Source organism: Anser anser, assembly GCF_964211835.1.
Source record: "Anser anser genome assembly, chromosome: 25".
Lineage (NCBI taxonomy): Eukaryota > Metazoa > Chordata > Aves > Anseriformes > Anatidae > Anser > Anser anser.
The window spans coordinates 714,181-729,150 of record NC_139746.1 but is presented as its reverse complement, the minus strand read 5'-3'; the positions used below and the strand labels follow the sequence as shown (position 1 = coordinate 729,150).

The following is a 14,970-nucleotide window of genomic DNA, read 5'->3' as shown; positions in this document are numbered from 1 at the left end:
CGCCTGAACCCAACCGTGCTCTCACATTTAAGGCCTGTCCGCAGCCCTGTCCGCCCCCTGGGTTTGGGGAGGGAGGGATGAGGGTGCTGCAGGACCAAAGCCCCCCCGCAGCCCTCGGAGCGGCGCCTCTGCCTGCCAGGGCCGCAGGCGGCGGGGCAGGAGCTTGTCCGGGGCTGGTGCAGAAACCGCTACCACAGGCAGAGCCTCAGGCACCCACACAGCCACTCCCTTAAAGCACTTTATTAAATAGTTTCTAAAAAAACAGAAGCAGAAAGACTCAGAACTACCCCCTCCCTCCCAGCTCGTTAAAAGCTGCCAACAGCCCCGTCCTGCCCCACGCCCCCGCTCCGCAGGAAGGGGCGGCAGCGGGGTCCCGCACGGGACGGCCTCACCGCAGGGAAGGGGGAGCTGCGCCCCCTCCGCATTCCCCTTCCTGCTTGGAGGCTGCGGAAAGCTGCACAAAAGCGCCCCTGCTCCCCCCCAAAGCGACCGCTCACCAGCTCCACAGCCTCCCCAAACCGCGCCTCCAGGGGAGCTGAACGTGCCCGAACAGCGGGCAGCCAAGAGCAGCCGTCCCCGTCCCTCCACCCAGGCAGAGCCGCCAGCTCCCCAGCCTCTGTGGGCTCGTGAATGCCCCAGAGAGACTTCCCCGTCCCCACCCAGGAAGTTTTTAAAATAGGGATTATTTTTTTTTGCTTCTTCTACAAAGACAGCGGTGGGGTTTCCTTTACAACAGCAGAATAGTCTCCCTGAGATGTAGAGAGTTAATTTCAGGGCTGACAGATCCTAAATTCAAACCGGTTTGTCCTAGTTGAGGTAAAATTCAGTAGTTTATAGCACGCTTTGCAACGCCAGGGGGCCATCAAGATTCCTCATTGCCAGAGTCATCATCGTCACCGTAGCAGCTGTCTGCTTCCTCCTCCATCTCATCGTCCTCGTAATAGTCGTCGTAGAACAGGTCTGAGCCCTCATCGGGGGCCGGAGTCTTGGTCTTCATGCAATACTCTGCCAGCGTGGTGGGGACCTTCACGCCATCCCGCTCAGCGTCCACCTTTGTTCCCAAGACTTGCTTCCTGGGGGGCGAGAAGCAGGCGGGGTGAGGACAGAGGGGCTCGCACAGCCTGGGCGCTGCGTGGCGCAGCCCGGGGACGCAGCTCGTCCCTGCTCGTGCCCCAGCTGAAAGGTCACGCACCCACACAGGACTGGGGGCGCCCCATGCTCACAGGGCCCCCCTTGCCACGCCAGGGCTCACCAGTCCCACAGCAGAGCCCTGGCAGCACGACCGTGCTGGCACAGCGGCTGCTGCATGGCCACGTCCTCAGCTCTGGGGCTGACAGGGGCCAGGGCTGCCAGCAACAACCAAGCTGGGCACGTACCGCGGCCAAGCGGCTCGTCGAGAGCCACTCTCGGAGCCAGCATCCCCTCCTACCAGCCTGCAGAAGGGACTGAGCCGGGCAGGCTGTGCCCTCGGGACCCTGCAGCCCCGCACCCCACGCGACGACAGCTCAGGAAGCCCCCACGCTGCCGGGGAGCTCTGGGAGCGCCCTCCCCCGCACCTGATGATGTCCGTGTACTCCCGGTCCTTCCCTTTGCTCTCCTTCCACTTGCGGTACATCACAGAGGCGTCCACGTTGGCAGGAGAAAAGGTGTTGGGCTCGTTCAGCAGCGAGATCACGCTCAGAAGAATGGTCCTGGCAGCCAACACAGGCGGTGAGCGCCGTGCTGCGCCCCCGGCCCCGCCGCCCCCAGCGCCGCCCCCGCCCTGCCCGCGGCCGTACCGCACGTTCTGCGTCGGGTTCCAGCGCTCCGACGGCAGCTCCCCGCTCTGCGGGTCGTCCACGGGCGGGTGCAGGATGGAGATGCAGACGTCACCGGTCTGGAAGCACACGCGAAGCGGCATCCTCAGGGGGGCTCCCGGCCCGAGCACCCCCCCAAGCAGCCCATCCTCTGCTCCAGTGCCCCGGCCGCTCTTCCCTTTGGCTTAGATGAGGTGAGCGAGTCCCAGCCTGTGCTTTTGGTCCCTGGGGAGGGACAGCAGAGCTGCCTGTCCCCGTTATGCTCTCTGCCCCCTCCGGCCTCGGGCAGCACCCCAGGACAGCGGTACGGTACAGGTGGAGCTGCCGAGCCGCCGGCTGTCCAGCGCCTGAACACGGCCCCCCAGAGCCGCTGCCACGGGGCGCTGCGAGCCCCTGCTCTGCATCCACCCTTGGCTCAGGCACCGCGTCCCCGCCAGGCACGCGTGGGAGTCCTCCAGCCTGGAGAGGCTGAGCAACCTGGAAGCAGCTGCAGGATACGAGGCAGGCTGTTGTAAAAGCCTCTGTTGGCTGCCTTTCCAATGCCAGGCACCAAATGCCAAAGGCGCAGGGTTTCCAACGTTGTGCTCGTGACCAGGGCTTGGAATTTTAATCCCGAGATTACCACGTGCCCTCCCTGTCTGCCCGAGAAGCTTCTGCACTGCCCCGGCCACCTACCTCGTAGATGTTGGGGTGCCACATTTTGGTTAAGAACCTGAACGCAGGGGGAGAATAGGGGTAGTCGATGGGAAAGCGGAGACGAGCCTGCAAGGAAACAACAGAGAGGAGTCAGCACCGGCTTGTGAGAAGGCAGGGAAGGAAGGGAAGGCCCAGACCTCCCGCTCCCCCCAGGAGAAAGAAGCCGCTGCCAGGCCCAGAGCAGCGCGGCCAAAGCCTCTGCGCCTGCTGGCGGCCACGGGGGGGGGCTCTGGGGGGGTGACCGGAAAACAAACAGGCACCGCTGGCGACTCCCCGGATGTTTTTCTCACCTAAGCCCTTGAGAAACAACTTCCACCTCTGCCAGCCGCTCCCTGCCTCCCCCTTTTGCAATCAGGCGGCCGGCGGAGGGAGGCAGCGGGCGCCAGGAGCTGGCGGCACCGGTCGGACCCGCGCGGCACGCAGCAAGGAGGCCGTGACACGCGGGGCTGGCGTTGGCCGGGGGTAGAAGCGGGACCCGAGGCCGGGCAGCAGCCCTGGGCAAAGCCCTGGAGCAGCGCCGCAGGGGACACGGCTCCAGCTGGCGGCCAGGGAGCAGACTCCACGCTCCGGAGCTGAACGGGGAAGAAGCATCAGGTGTTTGGCGCTCCGCTCAGCGCGCCGAACCCCTAAAAATAGCTCGTCAACACCGAAAAAAAAAGACCAGCCCTAAACCGGCCGCGCTGCATAGCTCAGGCACTAAAAATAAACGCAGATGAAGATCACGCAGCAGCCCACGGCCAGCGCCAGCAGGGACGACAGCGCCCACCGGGCTCTGCAGGCGGTGGCTGCAGGGACGTCGATGGGGCAGGCCGGGGCTCACCGCTGGCCTTGGAGCCCACCGAACCTAGGGCGGGCTCTCTGGGCCCACTGGCACCACGCTTCCCCACGAGGCTGCTCCTCCCTGCGGTGCTGCACGACCCGTGGCGGCCGGTGGGGCTTTGGGGTGCTCCCAGCCTCTGGAAGCAAACTTCCAGAAGGAGATTCCGCCACCGCTCCCAAAAAAGCCAACAGCCAAACCAAAAAAAACGCTAAGATTTAAGACAAAAGCTCTGAACATTTGTCGCATGTGAGAATTTAGAACTCGGACCCACTGAGGGACGGTGCCGATGGAACGGCCCCACGGTGCTTCGGGATCATTGCTCTCCCCCCTCCCTCCTCCTCCAGGGAGCGGGACCCCCGAGCCCAGCGCAGGCCCCATTCAGAGCAGTAGCTGCACACGAGGCTTTGGCTGCTTCTGGAATTACAGCCTCAGCACCGCGCGGTGCTGCCAAACCCCGCTGTCAGCCAGCGGCCGTGGAGAGCTCAGCGCAGAGACAGAGACGTCCGTCCGTGTCCCGCTGCCCAGCCCCAGCCCCAGGTGCTGCCACCCTCTGCCCCCCGCGCCCCCCAGCTCCGGTCCTCCGGCACGAGCAGACCTCTGCAAGTCGGAGGAGCCTCGTGACCGCAGCAGCGGCACTCTGCTTCATTAAGCTCGTTACCTGCAGCCTTCCAGGGCAGCCTTTGTCTGCCTGCCCCGCTCCCTGCGACGTGGGAGAAGCAGCGAAGAGGAGGCTGGGGCGAGCGCTCAGGGCACCACAACAACACAAGGCCCTGTGCTGGGGCCAAACAGCTGAACTTGGCAGAACAATCCCCTTTGTTGTCCTCGAGAGGACCAGAACAAAACCATCCCCAGGCAAAGCGCTCCCCGAGGGGGCTCTGACCGCAGCCACGCTTCGCTGTACACGAGCAGGCTGACGCTGTCACGAGCCCGAAACGAGCGCACGACCCCCTCCCTCCCCTCCATTGCCACGGAACAGCGCCAAGCCTGGGAACTCTCAGGTACGGAACAGGAGCACGAGCTGCTGGAACGTGAGAGCTCAGAGCCTCAGGCTGACGGCCCGGAGAGGCTACGGAGGAAGTCTCCGGGTGAACGTTTCGGCGACGAGGGAACGCTGACCGGAGCGCCAGGCTTGCCCTCCGCGCTGCTCCAGCCTCCCAGCGCCTCGGCCGGGCCGACCCCGGGCTGGCTGACCGCGGCGCATCCCCACCCTGCCGGCACGGGCTGAGGGAAAACAACCTGCGGCGGAGGAGGGAGGAAGAGAAAGAGGAAGAAAACAGCCGCGTGGGTTGCACAGCAAACGGGAGAGCGCTCACACACAGACACACAGACACACACAGACAGACAGACAGACAGACACACGTCCCTGACAGGCTGCGCGGTGCGGCCACGCACGCTCCCAGCCCCGACAGCAGCGCAGCACCGGGCTGGAACTGCCCCGGCTCGGCCTGGGCTGCGCAGGGGGGGCCCCTTGTCCCTTGTCCCTTCTGCCCCGGCCTGGCGGCGATGCCTGGGGTGCCCCTTTGGGGGGGGTTGGGGGGGGGCCATCCGAGCTCGCCGCCTGCCCCCAGCGGCAGGGTGAGGGCACCCAGCGGCACAGCCCCTCGGAGCGACGAGGCCCCTTCCCCCGAGAGGAATCCCGGCACGGTTTGGCAGCGGCCACCGCACACCGGCAACCCACGTCCCCAGGCGGTGGCTCCTCCTGCCTGCCCCCCCCGGCCCCCCCCGGCCCCCAGCGCCCCCCCAGACCCCCCCCGACCCCCGCCAGCTCCTTTGGCCGCCCTCCCCTCCCCTCCCCTCGGCCCCGTCCCCCCCCAGCCCAAGCCCCGCCCCGCGCCCCCCCGAGGCCGCCCCCCCCGCACCACCTTGAAGTAGCCGCCCTCGTACTCGGTGCCGGGGGGCCCGAAGATGGCCACCTCCCAGGTGTACAGGTCCCCCTCGTCCACCAGCGCCACGCGGAACCCCTCCACGGGCTCCTCCTGCAGCCCCTTGAGCTCCAGCAGCAGCGCCTTCTGCGAGCTGGGCACGGGCGGCCGCGCCATGCCGGGCCCGGGCCGGCCGCGGAGAGGCCGCGGGGGGGGGGGGGGGGCGGCGGGCGCGGGGCGGACGGGACCGGGGCGGACGGGACCGGGGGCCGCCGCTCGGGGGCCGCGGGGCACCACGGGAGTTGTAGTCCGACCGCGGGGGGCGGGGCCAGCGCGGGCTCCTCCCTCCGCCTATCAGAACGCGCCGTCGGGAGAAGGGCGGGGCTAGCAGCGAGCTCCTCCCCGTGGCACCGCCCCCCTCGGGGACCCTTCCCGGCAGCCCCCGCGCCCCCCCCGCCGGGGCCGAGGCCGCCCCCGCAGCGCCCCACGGCCGGGCCCGGCCCGCGGCTGCCCCCGGCGTTAGGGAGCGGCCCCGCCGGCCTCGCGCTGCCCCCCCCCCCTCCGCCAGGCGGCCTGCGGCGGGCTGACGGCAGCTGCTCAGCCCTCCTGGGAACGGGGCAAAGGAAAAAACCTGCCCCGAGCTGCGAACGCGACGTATCCCGGCGCTAAGCGCTGCCCAGCTGTAAATAAATTGGCCGCTCTAAATAATAAAAAGCTTTAATGTCTTCCAGTAAACCGATAATTGCACAGTATAAATAATTAACACAGGCAAGTTCAAATAAATAACGTACGGCTCAACGCGCGTCTGTTCAACAGCCGGGGGACCTCGCAGGGAACGGGGGTCGCTCAGTGCCAGGCCGCCACCAGTCGGCAGCGCTCTGCAGCTCCGCAGGGAAAGTCACCAAGTGCGAGCCTTCAACTTCAGCCTCTGGACTGCAGAAGCTGAGGCGGTTCGGTAAACACTGGGCAGGGACGCAGCGAGAGCAGCTTCTCGCCACCAGGAGCTTTGCAGCTCAGCTCCCGGCAGAGCCCAGCCCAGGCTAGCAGCTCCTCCAGGCCAACCACTTCTCATCTTCCGTGCATTTAAAACATTTTTCTTAACAAGCAATCTTTATCTCACATGTCCTATCAACCCAGTATTTACCTGTGAATCCTCTCGATAGCCCGCGAAGCAGTGAAGCATCATCCTGTGCTTTACAGGTAGGGGTCAAACAAACCAGAAAGCAGAGACCAAGCTCCCTGCTGAAGCTGCACGAACACAACATCGCCAGGTCTAGCACGAAACTGTGGGATATCTGGAGATCCAGCCCCGCATTCAGTTCATTCTGGCTCCTTTTTAATTACTAACACTGGCCTACAGTTTACAGGCCTCCTCGCAAGTTCCCAGTTAATGCTTAAAAAAAGACTTTCTGATGCCAGCAGGAAATTGAGGGGCTACAGCTAGGAGAGACACATCCGGACATGGAAACATCAAGTGCCAGAGCTGAGTGGGCACCTGTAGTGCTCAGAACAAGGAAAGGAGCATGGAAATTAGCAGTCTCTCATCAGGCAGACCCAGGGCTCATCAGGCAGTGCCCGACAAGCCCACCCGTGCCTCATTGCCCAGCTCGGTTCCAGGGACTGAAGCCTCCGTAACATAAACTGCTCTGTCCAAAGCACTTAGGGAATTAGAACTGGAAGCAGCGAGTGTTGTTCACACCTGGACGTTAGTCAACAGGCTTCACTTTTGCGACAAATAAGGCCGTGGCTTTCTTCAGGAACTCGTCCCTGCTCATGGAGGCGCTCAGCTTCCTCTCCTGCAGCGCCCGGTCCATGGCCAAGGCCAAGCAGTCCGGCCCCAGCTTGGAGCCCGCCTCCAGGTACCGCACGGGCACCGAGAAGTCGCTGCCTCCCAGCGCCTCCTCCAGCGTGTGCAGGACGGCCTGGCAGACCCTCTTGTCCGCCGCGCCTGTGCCGCCATCCAGGACGTCGTACAGGGTGTGCGCCTTGGCCACGAACTCCAGCAGCACGAAGCAGGTGAGCACGCCGTAGCGGAAGACATCGAAGGGCACGGCCTCGTGGTCCCGGCACTGCACCCTGCGCAGCAGCGCGGCCGCCACCTCCTGTGGCGCGGCCCCGAGCTGGCAGATGCGCCGCAGCAGCTCGCTGTACAGCCGCCCGTCCACGCCCGGCCGCCGCCGCCGCCCGCTGGCGCCCAGCACCTCGTAGGCCGTGCTGATGTTGTTGTTGAACGCCGTCCTGCCGCGACACGGAGCAAAAAACACACGGCCTTACCGCGGGGCCCCTCCCAGAACTACAACTCCCAGCGCGCCCCGGGCGCCCGGCCAGGGACGCGTGCGGTGCCGCCGCCGCGGGGCACGCCGGGAGCCGTAGTCCGCCGCCCGCTCCCCTCCACCGCCCGCCCGCACCTGTGGGAGTGGTGGGCCAGGCGCACGTACCACAGCGCCCGGGCCAGGCGCTGCGGCGGCGCCGGGAGCTCCGCGGCCGCCTCGGCCGCCCCGGGGCCGCCCAACACCAGCCGCTCGAAGTAGTCGGCCAGGAAGGAGACCGGCTCCTCGGGCCGCGCCTCCAGCACCTTCAGCAGCGCCTCCCGCACCATGGCGGTGACACCGCTCCGCAGCAGGAACTCCGCCTCGCCCCCCGGCTCGCCGCCCGCCGCCGCGCCGAGCGGCTCCGCCGGGCCGCTGCCTGCCGCCGGGGCCTGGGCGGCGGCCGCCCGCCGCTTCTCGTACGCCGCCATCTTAGCTGCGGGCAGCGAAGGCGGGCCCCCGCCATCTTGGCCGCGCACAGCCAGTCCGCCGAGGCCGGAAGCTCCCGCGCCGCCATCTTGAGCACTGGCAGCCAATCCGCGGGCGGGACGTGCGGCGAGCCCACCGCCGCCGTCGCCTCGCGCATCCAATCAGCGGGAGGGAAGCCGTTGCTACGGCGCTGAGGCGCCGCCGTCGGGCGAGGCCGCGGGCCGCCATCTTGAATGTGGGCAACGGAGCCGTGAGGCGCCCTGGCCGCCATGGCTGCTCCGGGCAGGAGGCCCCGCAGCGCCGGGACGCGGCAGCGCTCGGGGCCCCGCGCCGCCGGTGGCCGGGCCTGGTGTCCCGGAGCGCTGCGGGGCCGGGACGGGGCTGCGGCGCCGCCGTGGCCTGCACTGGGGACAGCAGGACAGACCCGCGGGAACAGCCTCGGGGCACAAATAAATCCGAATAAACCCAAATAAATCCAAACACACCCAAATAAATCCGAATACACCCAAACAAAGCCTTTATTTGGCAGTAACGCCCCTGCGTGGTGCCCTTCTCCTGACGCCCAGCGCCTGCGGGCTGTGCGGAGCCGCTGCCACCCGCGGTGGTGCTGGGCCCCGGCGCTGTGGTGGCGCCGGCCGAGCTGCTCAGGACCCCGCGCTCCCCGGGTCCCCCCGCGCCCCTGGCATCCCTCCTGGCGCTCGGCCTCCTCCTCTTGCCGCCCCGAGTCGCTCCTTCGGGGCTGCCCCGAGCTCCGGGCAGCACACGACGGGCTGGCCAGCCAGCTGGCTGTGGGGACGGTGCGGCCTCGCGCATCGCAGTCCCGTCGGCACCGCGGGCAGCGCTGGGCACAGGGAGGCCCCTGAGGAGCAGCGGCCGCTCGGACGTCCCGGGTCCCGGCCCTGCTCACCGCTGCCTGCTGGCCTCCAGGGCCTGCCTGGGGTGAGGGAGCGCAGGGGCGGCCGTGCTCAGAGAGGTGCAGGGGCAGCTCCCCCTGGGCCCGGGGCTGCTCTTCTCGGGGTCTCACAGCAGCACCCTGCACCCCACCAGCTCCTTTGGTCCCATTTCTGGAGCTGGGCTGCCCGGCTCCATCGGTGCTCAGCTTCCTGCAGCCAGGAGAGCCCAGCAGCGGACAGGACGACGGCAGGGACTGGTGCAGTGGTGGGGCAGTGGTAGGCAGTCCCTGCTCTTAGGACAGTTCATACTGCGACTTGAATCGTTTCCACAGGCGATGAGATATGACACCGGTCACTATCAGTCCCAGGAGTGACATCGTTGTCCCCATGGCTATGGCGGGGTCAGCGCTGAACATATCTGCCAAGGCACAAGGAGGACACGTAGTCGCAGGCACGCTGCCGACACGGGCAGGTACCCGGGGCCGAGTGTAATGCCCCAAAGCCCTAGCACAGCTGCAGCCCATCCCAAGGGATGTGTGTGGGGGGCAATGCAGGGGCCGCGGACCCGCACTCACCGTCCGAGACCACCAGCTGCAGGCTGACCGCCTGGGAGCGGTGTCCCTGCAGGATGCACTGGTAGTGACCCTGGTGACGGGGCTCAGCGTGGTCCAGCTGCAGTGTGGAGCCGCTGCCCGCCACCTCCTCCCGGTACTGCGACAGGGCCACGGGGGTGCGCAGCCAGCGGACGGTGGCATTCTGAGCGCACTGCGCGTGGCACTCGATGCGCAGGGCCCTGCCCCGCGTCCCGTTGGGAGGCAGCGACCAGATCCGCAGGCTGCAGGCGGGCGCCGTCCCCGTCCCTGCCACGTGAGAGCCCTGGAGGGTGCCACCCGCAGCCGTGCCCTCTGCCTCGGCCAGGCCCCCAGCTGTGGGGCTCGTGGAGCTGGAGCTGGGAACCGTGGCGGTGGCTGGACGTGCTGAGGGGCTGCCTGCTATGGGGCCCCGAGGAGTGGGGCGCTCCACTGGGGGGGGTTCAGTAGCAGCAGCCTGCTCTGAGGTGGTCTTGGGCTCCTGCGATGCAGTGGTCAGGGCTGAGGTGGGCTCATGCATGGGGACACCCAGCTCTGGGGACAGCGCCATGGTGGCCACAGGCCTGGTGGTGCTGAGGCTGCCCATTGTGGTCGTCGTCGTGTGGGGGCTCTCTGTGGAGGTGGCCACAGCCACCGGCTGCTCTGCCACAGCTGCGAACACAGAGGGTCCCGGGCAGCCTTAGAGCCGGGGCAGTGCCTCTCCATCGCGTTATCTCTGTGGGCGATGCCCCCTCCACCTGCCCCAGCCGCCTCCACCCTGAGCGCAGCGCCCTTGGGCGGGGAGCAGCAGCAGAGCGGCACCCCCAGCGCAGCAGCGGGGATGGGGGACCGGCGGTGCAGCACAGCGAGGGGTGCTGTCACCCTCCTGCAGAGTGATTTCAAGCAGTGCCTGTCGGTGGGGGTGGGCTCTGGGCGACAGGGCACTGCAGGGACCCGGGACCCCAGCTCCAGCCCCGGCACTCACCCCCTGTGCTCACAGCCACGGACGCCTCTCGGGTGAAAATCTCCGTCCCGACGCTCAGTGTCAGCTCGCACCTGAACAGCGCACCCTCCGCCACGTCCTCCCCTGCTACCGACAGCGTGGCCTCGATGTCGAACAGCTCCTCGTCGGTCTCCGTTGTGTCAGGGTCGTTCCTCTGCAGCTCTTGGTCCCCCCGGTACCAAGCGACCACCAGCGCCGCGGGCGGGTACACGCACCGGGCCGAGCAGCGCAGCGTGGCGGGCTGACCCGGCACCAGGGCAGGCGGGTGCGCCTCGAGCTGCAGCGCGTCCGGGAGGGCTGCGAGAGGAGCCGCCGCGGGGAGCACAAAAAGTGACTCTCGGCACCGCTTCCCGCAGCCGCGGGGGACTCAGGGCTGTGCGGGGGGGTGCTGGGGGAAGGGGTGGGGGTGCTTACAGTAAACCCTCAGGTCGACGGATTTCTGGTAGTGCTCCTCGCCGCAGATGCCCTGGCAGATCTTGGTGCCTGCCGTGGCCACCTCGGCGCGGTTGATGTGCAGGACGCTGTGGGTGGGGAAGGAGTCGATGCTGCCCAGGTTGGTGTCCAGCCCCTTCCACTGCACCGTGCCGCCCGTGCAGGGCAGCGAGCAGTTCAGCTGCACCGCGTCCCCGTACCGCACCAGCGGCTCCCGCGGCTCCACCACCATCTTGTCGACCGGTCGTCCTGGGAGAAGGAAGAGGAACCGCGAGGGGTTAGAGAGGGGAACAGACACAAAAAGCAAAGCAGACACGATTCTGGCTCCCTGTTTGCTGAGCAGTCACACCCAGGCACCACCCAACTCCCTTCCCATCGCTGTGGGGGGCGCAGCTCATAGAGGCGGCTCATCAGAGCCAACGCTTCTGCAGCAGGAGCCAGCCAGGGTGCCACACAGCAGGCATCGCAGCCTGATCAGACTCTTTACCACCAAGACCTGCCAGCCGTTTTGTGGGTGATGAGCCCAGACACCCCTTCTCGCCTCAGTTTTCATCCAGGGAGCACTGCTGCTCCCCTGGCAGCACAGAGGAGCAGATCACGCCGTCACACACACACACCAGTCACGGGCCCCACAGCTCTGGGTGCAGGGATGAGGAGCAAGGAGAGGAGCACCGCCGGCGGCACGTGGAGCAGAGCCCTGGGCCAGCAGGCGAGGGACCGGCACGGCTCCCGGGCACTCACCGCTGCAGCCCCACAGCGCGCTGAGGAGGAGGAGAGGAGCCACTTCCATCGCCCGCAGGGCCACGGGGCAGGGCAGCAGCAAGCCGAGGTTTTCCTTCCTTCCCTCCCGTCGGGGAGCAAGTGCTGCTGGCCGGGGCTGTCCCCTTCTGGCTGCCAGCCCCGTCCCCAGCCCTTCTTAAAGCCCTGCAAGAACCGCCCCCGCGGCCTTCCCGCCAGCGGGGTATTTCCAGAGGGGGTTTCTCGTTTTGTTCAAAGTTCAGCTCCCACCCGGCTCTGCAGCCCCACGCCCAGGAGACCCGCAGGGCTCCTGCTGCATCGCACCCCCCTGGCACCTTCGGGCAGGCAGCGGTGCCCCAAGACTTGCGCCAGACCTCGACCTTGCCCGGCTCTCCCCGCACCCCGTCTGGCCGCAGTGCAGGGGCTGCTCAGGTGCTGCCAGCAAGCAGGAACCCCCCAGAACACGGGGATTTGAATCCTTCTGTGCCCAGAGGCTGGATGCAGTGGGAGGACAGGCTGCCTTCCCACCCCAGCTCACCCCAGACACCCAGGGGTGCTCCAGGCAGGAACAACAGCTGAAATAAATCGCCCGGGGGCCAGCCGGGTGAGCGGGGTGACACGGGGCGCCTGGCTCTCCACTGCCCCACACAACCCCAAACCAACTCCGCGCTGCCCGGGACCAGCACGGCCCTGCGGAGCTGGGAGGGACGCTTGTCCACCAGAGCCCGTCTCAGCCCCTCTGTCCCGAACGCAGAGCCAACGCCGCGCTCGGTGCGGGGCCGAGACGTGGGCTTGTGAGGGCGTAGCCCCGGGGCACGGGGAGGAGGCACCCAGCCCAAGGGGCTGCAACCAGCATTTATTCCCGGGAGAAGCTGTTTTTAGGGACAAAAGTAGGTGTCCATGGGAAAGATGGTTTTATAGGTTAGAAGGAAAAAGTGTTTTCACGTGGATGTTGACTACCCCACATTACCCAGCCTCAGCACCTCTCCTTGCTCCCATGGCAGGCCTGGCATCACTTCCTCGTCCCTACCCAGCTCCCCGGGAAGAGTCGGGCCCATCCTGGCCCATCCCATCCCGCCAGGCTGACGGCTGGGGCTGGGGAAGGTGCCGAAGGGTCAAAGGAGGGGATGCACCCAATCCCCCCACACCTCCCCTTGCAGGAGGTGGAAAGTCTGTGCAGGAACCGCGGGAACTCGCCGCTTCCCATGCGGGAACACTCCTGAGAAGCGGCTCCAGGCACAGGGCACGCCACTCATCCTTTTGGGACCAAAGGCAATTAACCATCTGACGTCTTCTGGAGGCCTCCCAATGGCAGGGGAAGTGCTCTGTAAACAGCTGCCATCAGAATATGCACATTCAGCTGAAGCCACGGTGATTAATGGCTCCGGGGTTTTGTTCCTTCCATCCTGTGTTAACAGAGCCGCTTCCCAGAGCTCCCAGCAGCTGCCGTGGTCCACAGATGGGGGCCCCCGACCCTGGGTCCCCTCGATGGGGCGAGCCCTGGCCAGGGCTGCTCCTCGCGCCAGCCGGGCTCTTCCCAGCAGCGATCCCGGGGGTGCTGCGAGGACGCCCACGGCGGTGCTGGAGTCTCCTCGCTCCTGCCCTCACAGCCCAGAGCCGCCAGCACAAGGTTTGGGTGTGCAAAGGCACCTCGCTGGTCCCTCCGTGTCCTAAACCCACAGCCCCTCAGCCACCTGTGGCCCCTGCGATTGCCCGGCCCCGGTGGAGACGTGGGCGCTCACTGCCCACGCTCACCCCAAACCGCTGGGGAGTCGTCCCCTTGGCCACCCCTCCCTCGGCAGCACAAAGGATGAGTGAATGCCCCAGGCAGCACCCACGCTGGAAAACCACAACCTCATCCTTTGTTCTCCATAAAGCCACAAGGATGCTGCTGTGGTTATTTCCAGGCATTTCTGCTGCCCAAGGAGATGCTCTTTGGTGCAGGACAGCACCAGGAGAAAGGAAACTTCTCCAGCACATGAAGAGAAACAGAGGGTGGTGAGGTCTGCAGCGGGCAGCCGGGGAGGGCAGGGTCAGGACGGCACAAGCTCCACGGGCACAGTGGCCCACCGACGCAGGACTTGCGAGGCACTCGAAGCCACGGGCAGGGAGGCAGAAGGGCCGGGAGCTGCCGGGCAGGGGCAGCGAGCAGCATGGATGCGGGAGGAAGGACGGGGCTCTCCCCTTCTGCTGGACTCGATGGATTTTTCCCCCAGGCTGGAAGCGGACACGAGCGATGCTTTTCATCTGGGAGAACAAAGCTGCCTCCTTCCAGAAAAGGCAAAAAAAAAGAGAGAGAGATCTACGAGTTGCAGGTACAGGGTGGGAAGAGCAGGCTGAGGCACTTAGGGACTTCCAAGAAACAGGAAACTTTTAGGGTCAGTGCAAAGGGAACGATGACTTTCAAGAAACAGCTTGAACTTTCCTCCTGGATGCTGAGCACACGCCTTCCTGCCAGCCAGGAGGACTCTCGCTCGGCAAGACTCGCCCGAGGCGTTTTTCAGGAAACAAACTTCAAAACAGCTCCGCAGAGCGACGGACCGACGGCAGCGGGACGGGCGCTGGCCCCCAGCACAGGATACCATCGCGCCGCCGAGCCAGGGCGCAGCACGGGGCTGTCAGCACCTGCACTCGCCAACGCCTGATCCCAGGGAAAAAAAAAAAAGAAGAAAGAAGAGAGAAAGAAAAAAAAAGAAAAAGCTGTTTTGGATTCTAGGCTGTACTTGCAATATGCACGCCTTCCTTTCTCCACCAGTGCACTGATGCTGTGTCAAACTGAGGTCTGCCCCCCCCATAAAGGTAGGAAAAAAAAATTACAATAAGCTCAAAAGTCCAGAGGAAATAAATAGAAAAGGCAATATATTTTACAGCAGATGAATTGCATTTCCAGCTCATTACAGGATATCGGCCATCCAACAGCAGATCCCATCCAAGGTCTGACTGGGATTTGCTCATCCTTCTTGTGATTACATTGTCCACAGCGCTACTATCCTCAAGCACTGTAAAAAAAAACAAAAAAAAAAAAACACCACCCCTTAAATGAGGAAGATAAGATCTAAATTAAGCCTGCCTGGAAATGAAGACAATGGGGTCTGGGATGCTAATAACTGCGTGCTGCGGCCCCCACCCTGGTCCCAGGGGTGCTCCCCTGGGAATCGCTCACGGCAGGAGCGAGGGACGGACGCTGCGCGCAGGGCAGGAGGCGAGGGCTGGACGCTGAGCGCTGGGCTGCAGGCAGCCGTCGGGGCTCGCACAAACCTGAGAGCAAGCCCCCGCCTGCCAAAGGCAACAGCCCCAGCCCTGACTGCACTTGTGGAGCGTTTTCCTCCCCACTCCACATCCCGAAGAGGGCCCTGTACTGCAAATATTGCCTGCACGTGCTGCCTGGAAGACTCTTGGGTTTTGCTCGCGCCCGCGGTGAGA

The 14,970-nt window shown here is 65.7% G+C and overlaps 3 protein-coding genes across 4 annotated transcripts; all 3 read right to left on the bottom strand.

Annotated features, from left to right (window-relative positions):
• Positions 1–225: 225 nt before the first annotated feature.
• Positions 226–5,456, bottom strand: CDC34 (cell division cycle 34, ubiquitin conjugating enzyme). The gene is made up of 5 exons (XM_083810952.1): positions 5,175–5,456; positions 2,472–2,558; positions 1,779–1,876; positions 1,557–1,691; positions 226–1,073 (listed from the first exon to the last, which is right to left on the bottom strand). Exons 1-5 carry the CDS (start codon positions 5,349–5,351, stop codon positions 863–865), a joined length of 708 nt encoding a protein of 235 aa, XP_083667078.1. The 5' UTR covers positions 5,352–5,456; the 3' UTR covers positions 226–862.
• A 419-nt stretch (positions 5,457–5,875) lies between these two features.
• TPGS1 (tubulin polyglutamylase complex subunit 1) lies at positions 5,876–8,274 on the bottom strand. 2 transcript variants are annotated; one of them, XM_083810950.1, is made up of 2 exons: positions 7,583–8,274; positions 5,876–7,412 (listed from the first exon to the last, which is right to left on the bottom strand). In XM_083810950.1, the coding sequence occupies exons 1-2, from the start codon at positions 7,912–7,914 to the stop codon at positions 6,881–6,883; spliced, it is 864 nt and encodes a 287-aa protein (XP_083667076.1). In that variant the 5' UTR covers positions 7,915–8,274; the 3' UTR covers positions 5,876–6,880. The 2 variants fall into 2 exon arrangements, with proteins under 2 accessions (XP_083667076.1, XP_083667077.1); XM_083810951.1 differs by having other exon boundaries at positions 7,613–8,274.
• A 140-nt stretch (positions 8,275–8,414) lies between these two features.
• Positions 8,415–14,930, bottom strand: MADCAM1 (mucosal vascular addressin cell adhesion molecule 1). Its single transcript, XM_083810949.1, has 5 exons — positions 11,551–14,930; positions 10,792–11,058; positions 10,360–10,674; positions 9,381–10,046; positions 8,415–9,223 (listed from the first exon to the last, which is right to left on the bottom strand). The coding sequence occupies exons 1-5, from the start codon at positions 11,597–11,599 to the stop codon at positions 9,099–9,101; spliced, it is 1,422 nt and encodes a 473-aa protein (XP_083667075.1). The 5' UTR covers positions 11,600–14,930; the 3' UTR covers positions 8,415–9,098.
• Positions 14,931–14,970: the final 40 nt, after the last annotated feature.

Bases quoted from the DNA above. Each gene is read 5' to 3' on its own strand.
- TPGS1 (XM_083810950.1), bottom strand. From the start codon at position 7,914: ATGGCGGCGTACGAGAAGCGGCGGGCGGCCGCCGCCCAGGCCCCGGCG. The intron at 7,413-7,582 runs GTGCGGGCGGGC...GTGTCGCGGCAG, and splicing joins CTGGCCCACCACTCCCACAG to GACGGCGTTCAACAACAACA.
- CDC34 (XM_083810952.1), bottom strand. From the start codon at position 5,351: ATGGCGCGGCCGCCCGTGCCCAGCTCGCAGAAGGCGCTGCTGCTGGAG. The intron at 2,559-5,174 runs GTGGTGCGGGGG...GTTTCCTTGCAG, and splicing joins ACGAGGGCGGCTACTTCAAG to GCTCGTCTCCGCTTTCCCAT. The intron at 1,877-2,471 runs GTAGGTGGCCGG...GTGTGCTTCCAG, and splicing joins GGCACCCCAACATCTACGAG to ACCGGTGACGTCTGCATCTC.
- MADCAM1 (XM_083810949.1), bottom strand. From the start codon at position 11,599: ATGGAAGTGGCTCCTCTCCTCCTCCTCAGCGCGCTGTGGGGCTGCAGC. The intron at 10,047-10,359 runs GTGAGTGCCGGG...CTGTGTTCGCAG, and splicing joins CGTGGCTGTGAGCACAGGGG to CTGTGGCAGAGCAGCCGGTG. The intron at 9,224-9,380 runs GTGAGTGCGGGT...GTGCCTTGGCAG, and splicing joins GCAGCTGGTGGTCTCGGACG to ATATGTTCAGCGCTGACCCC.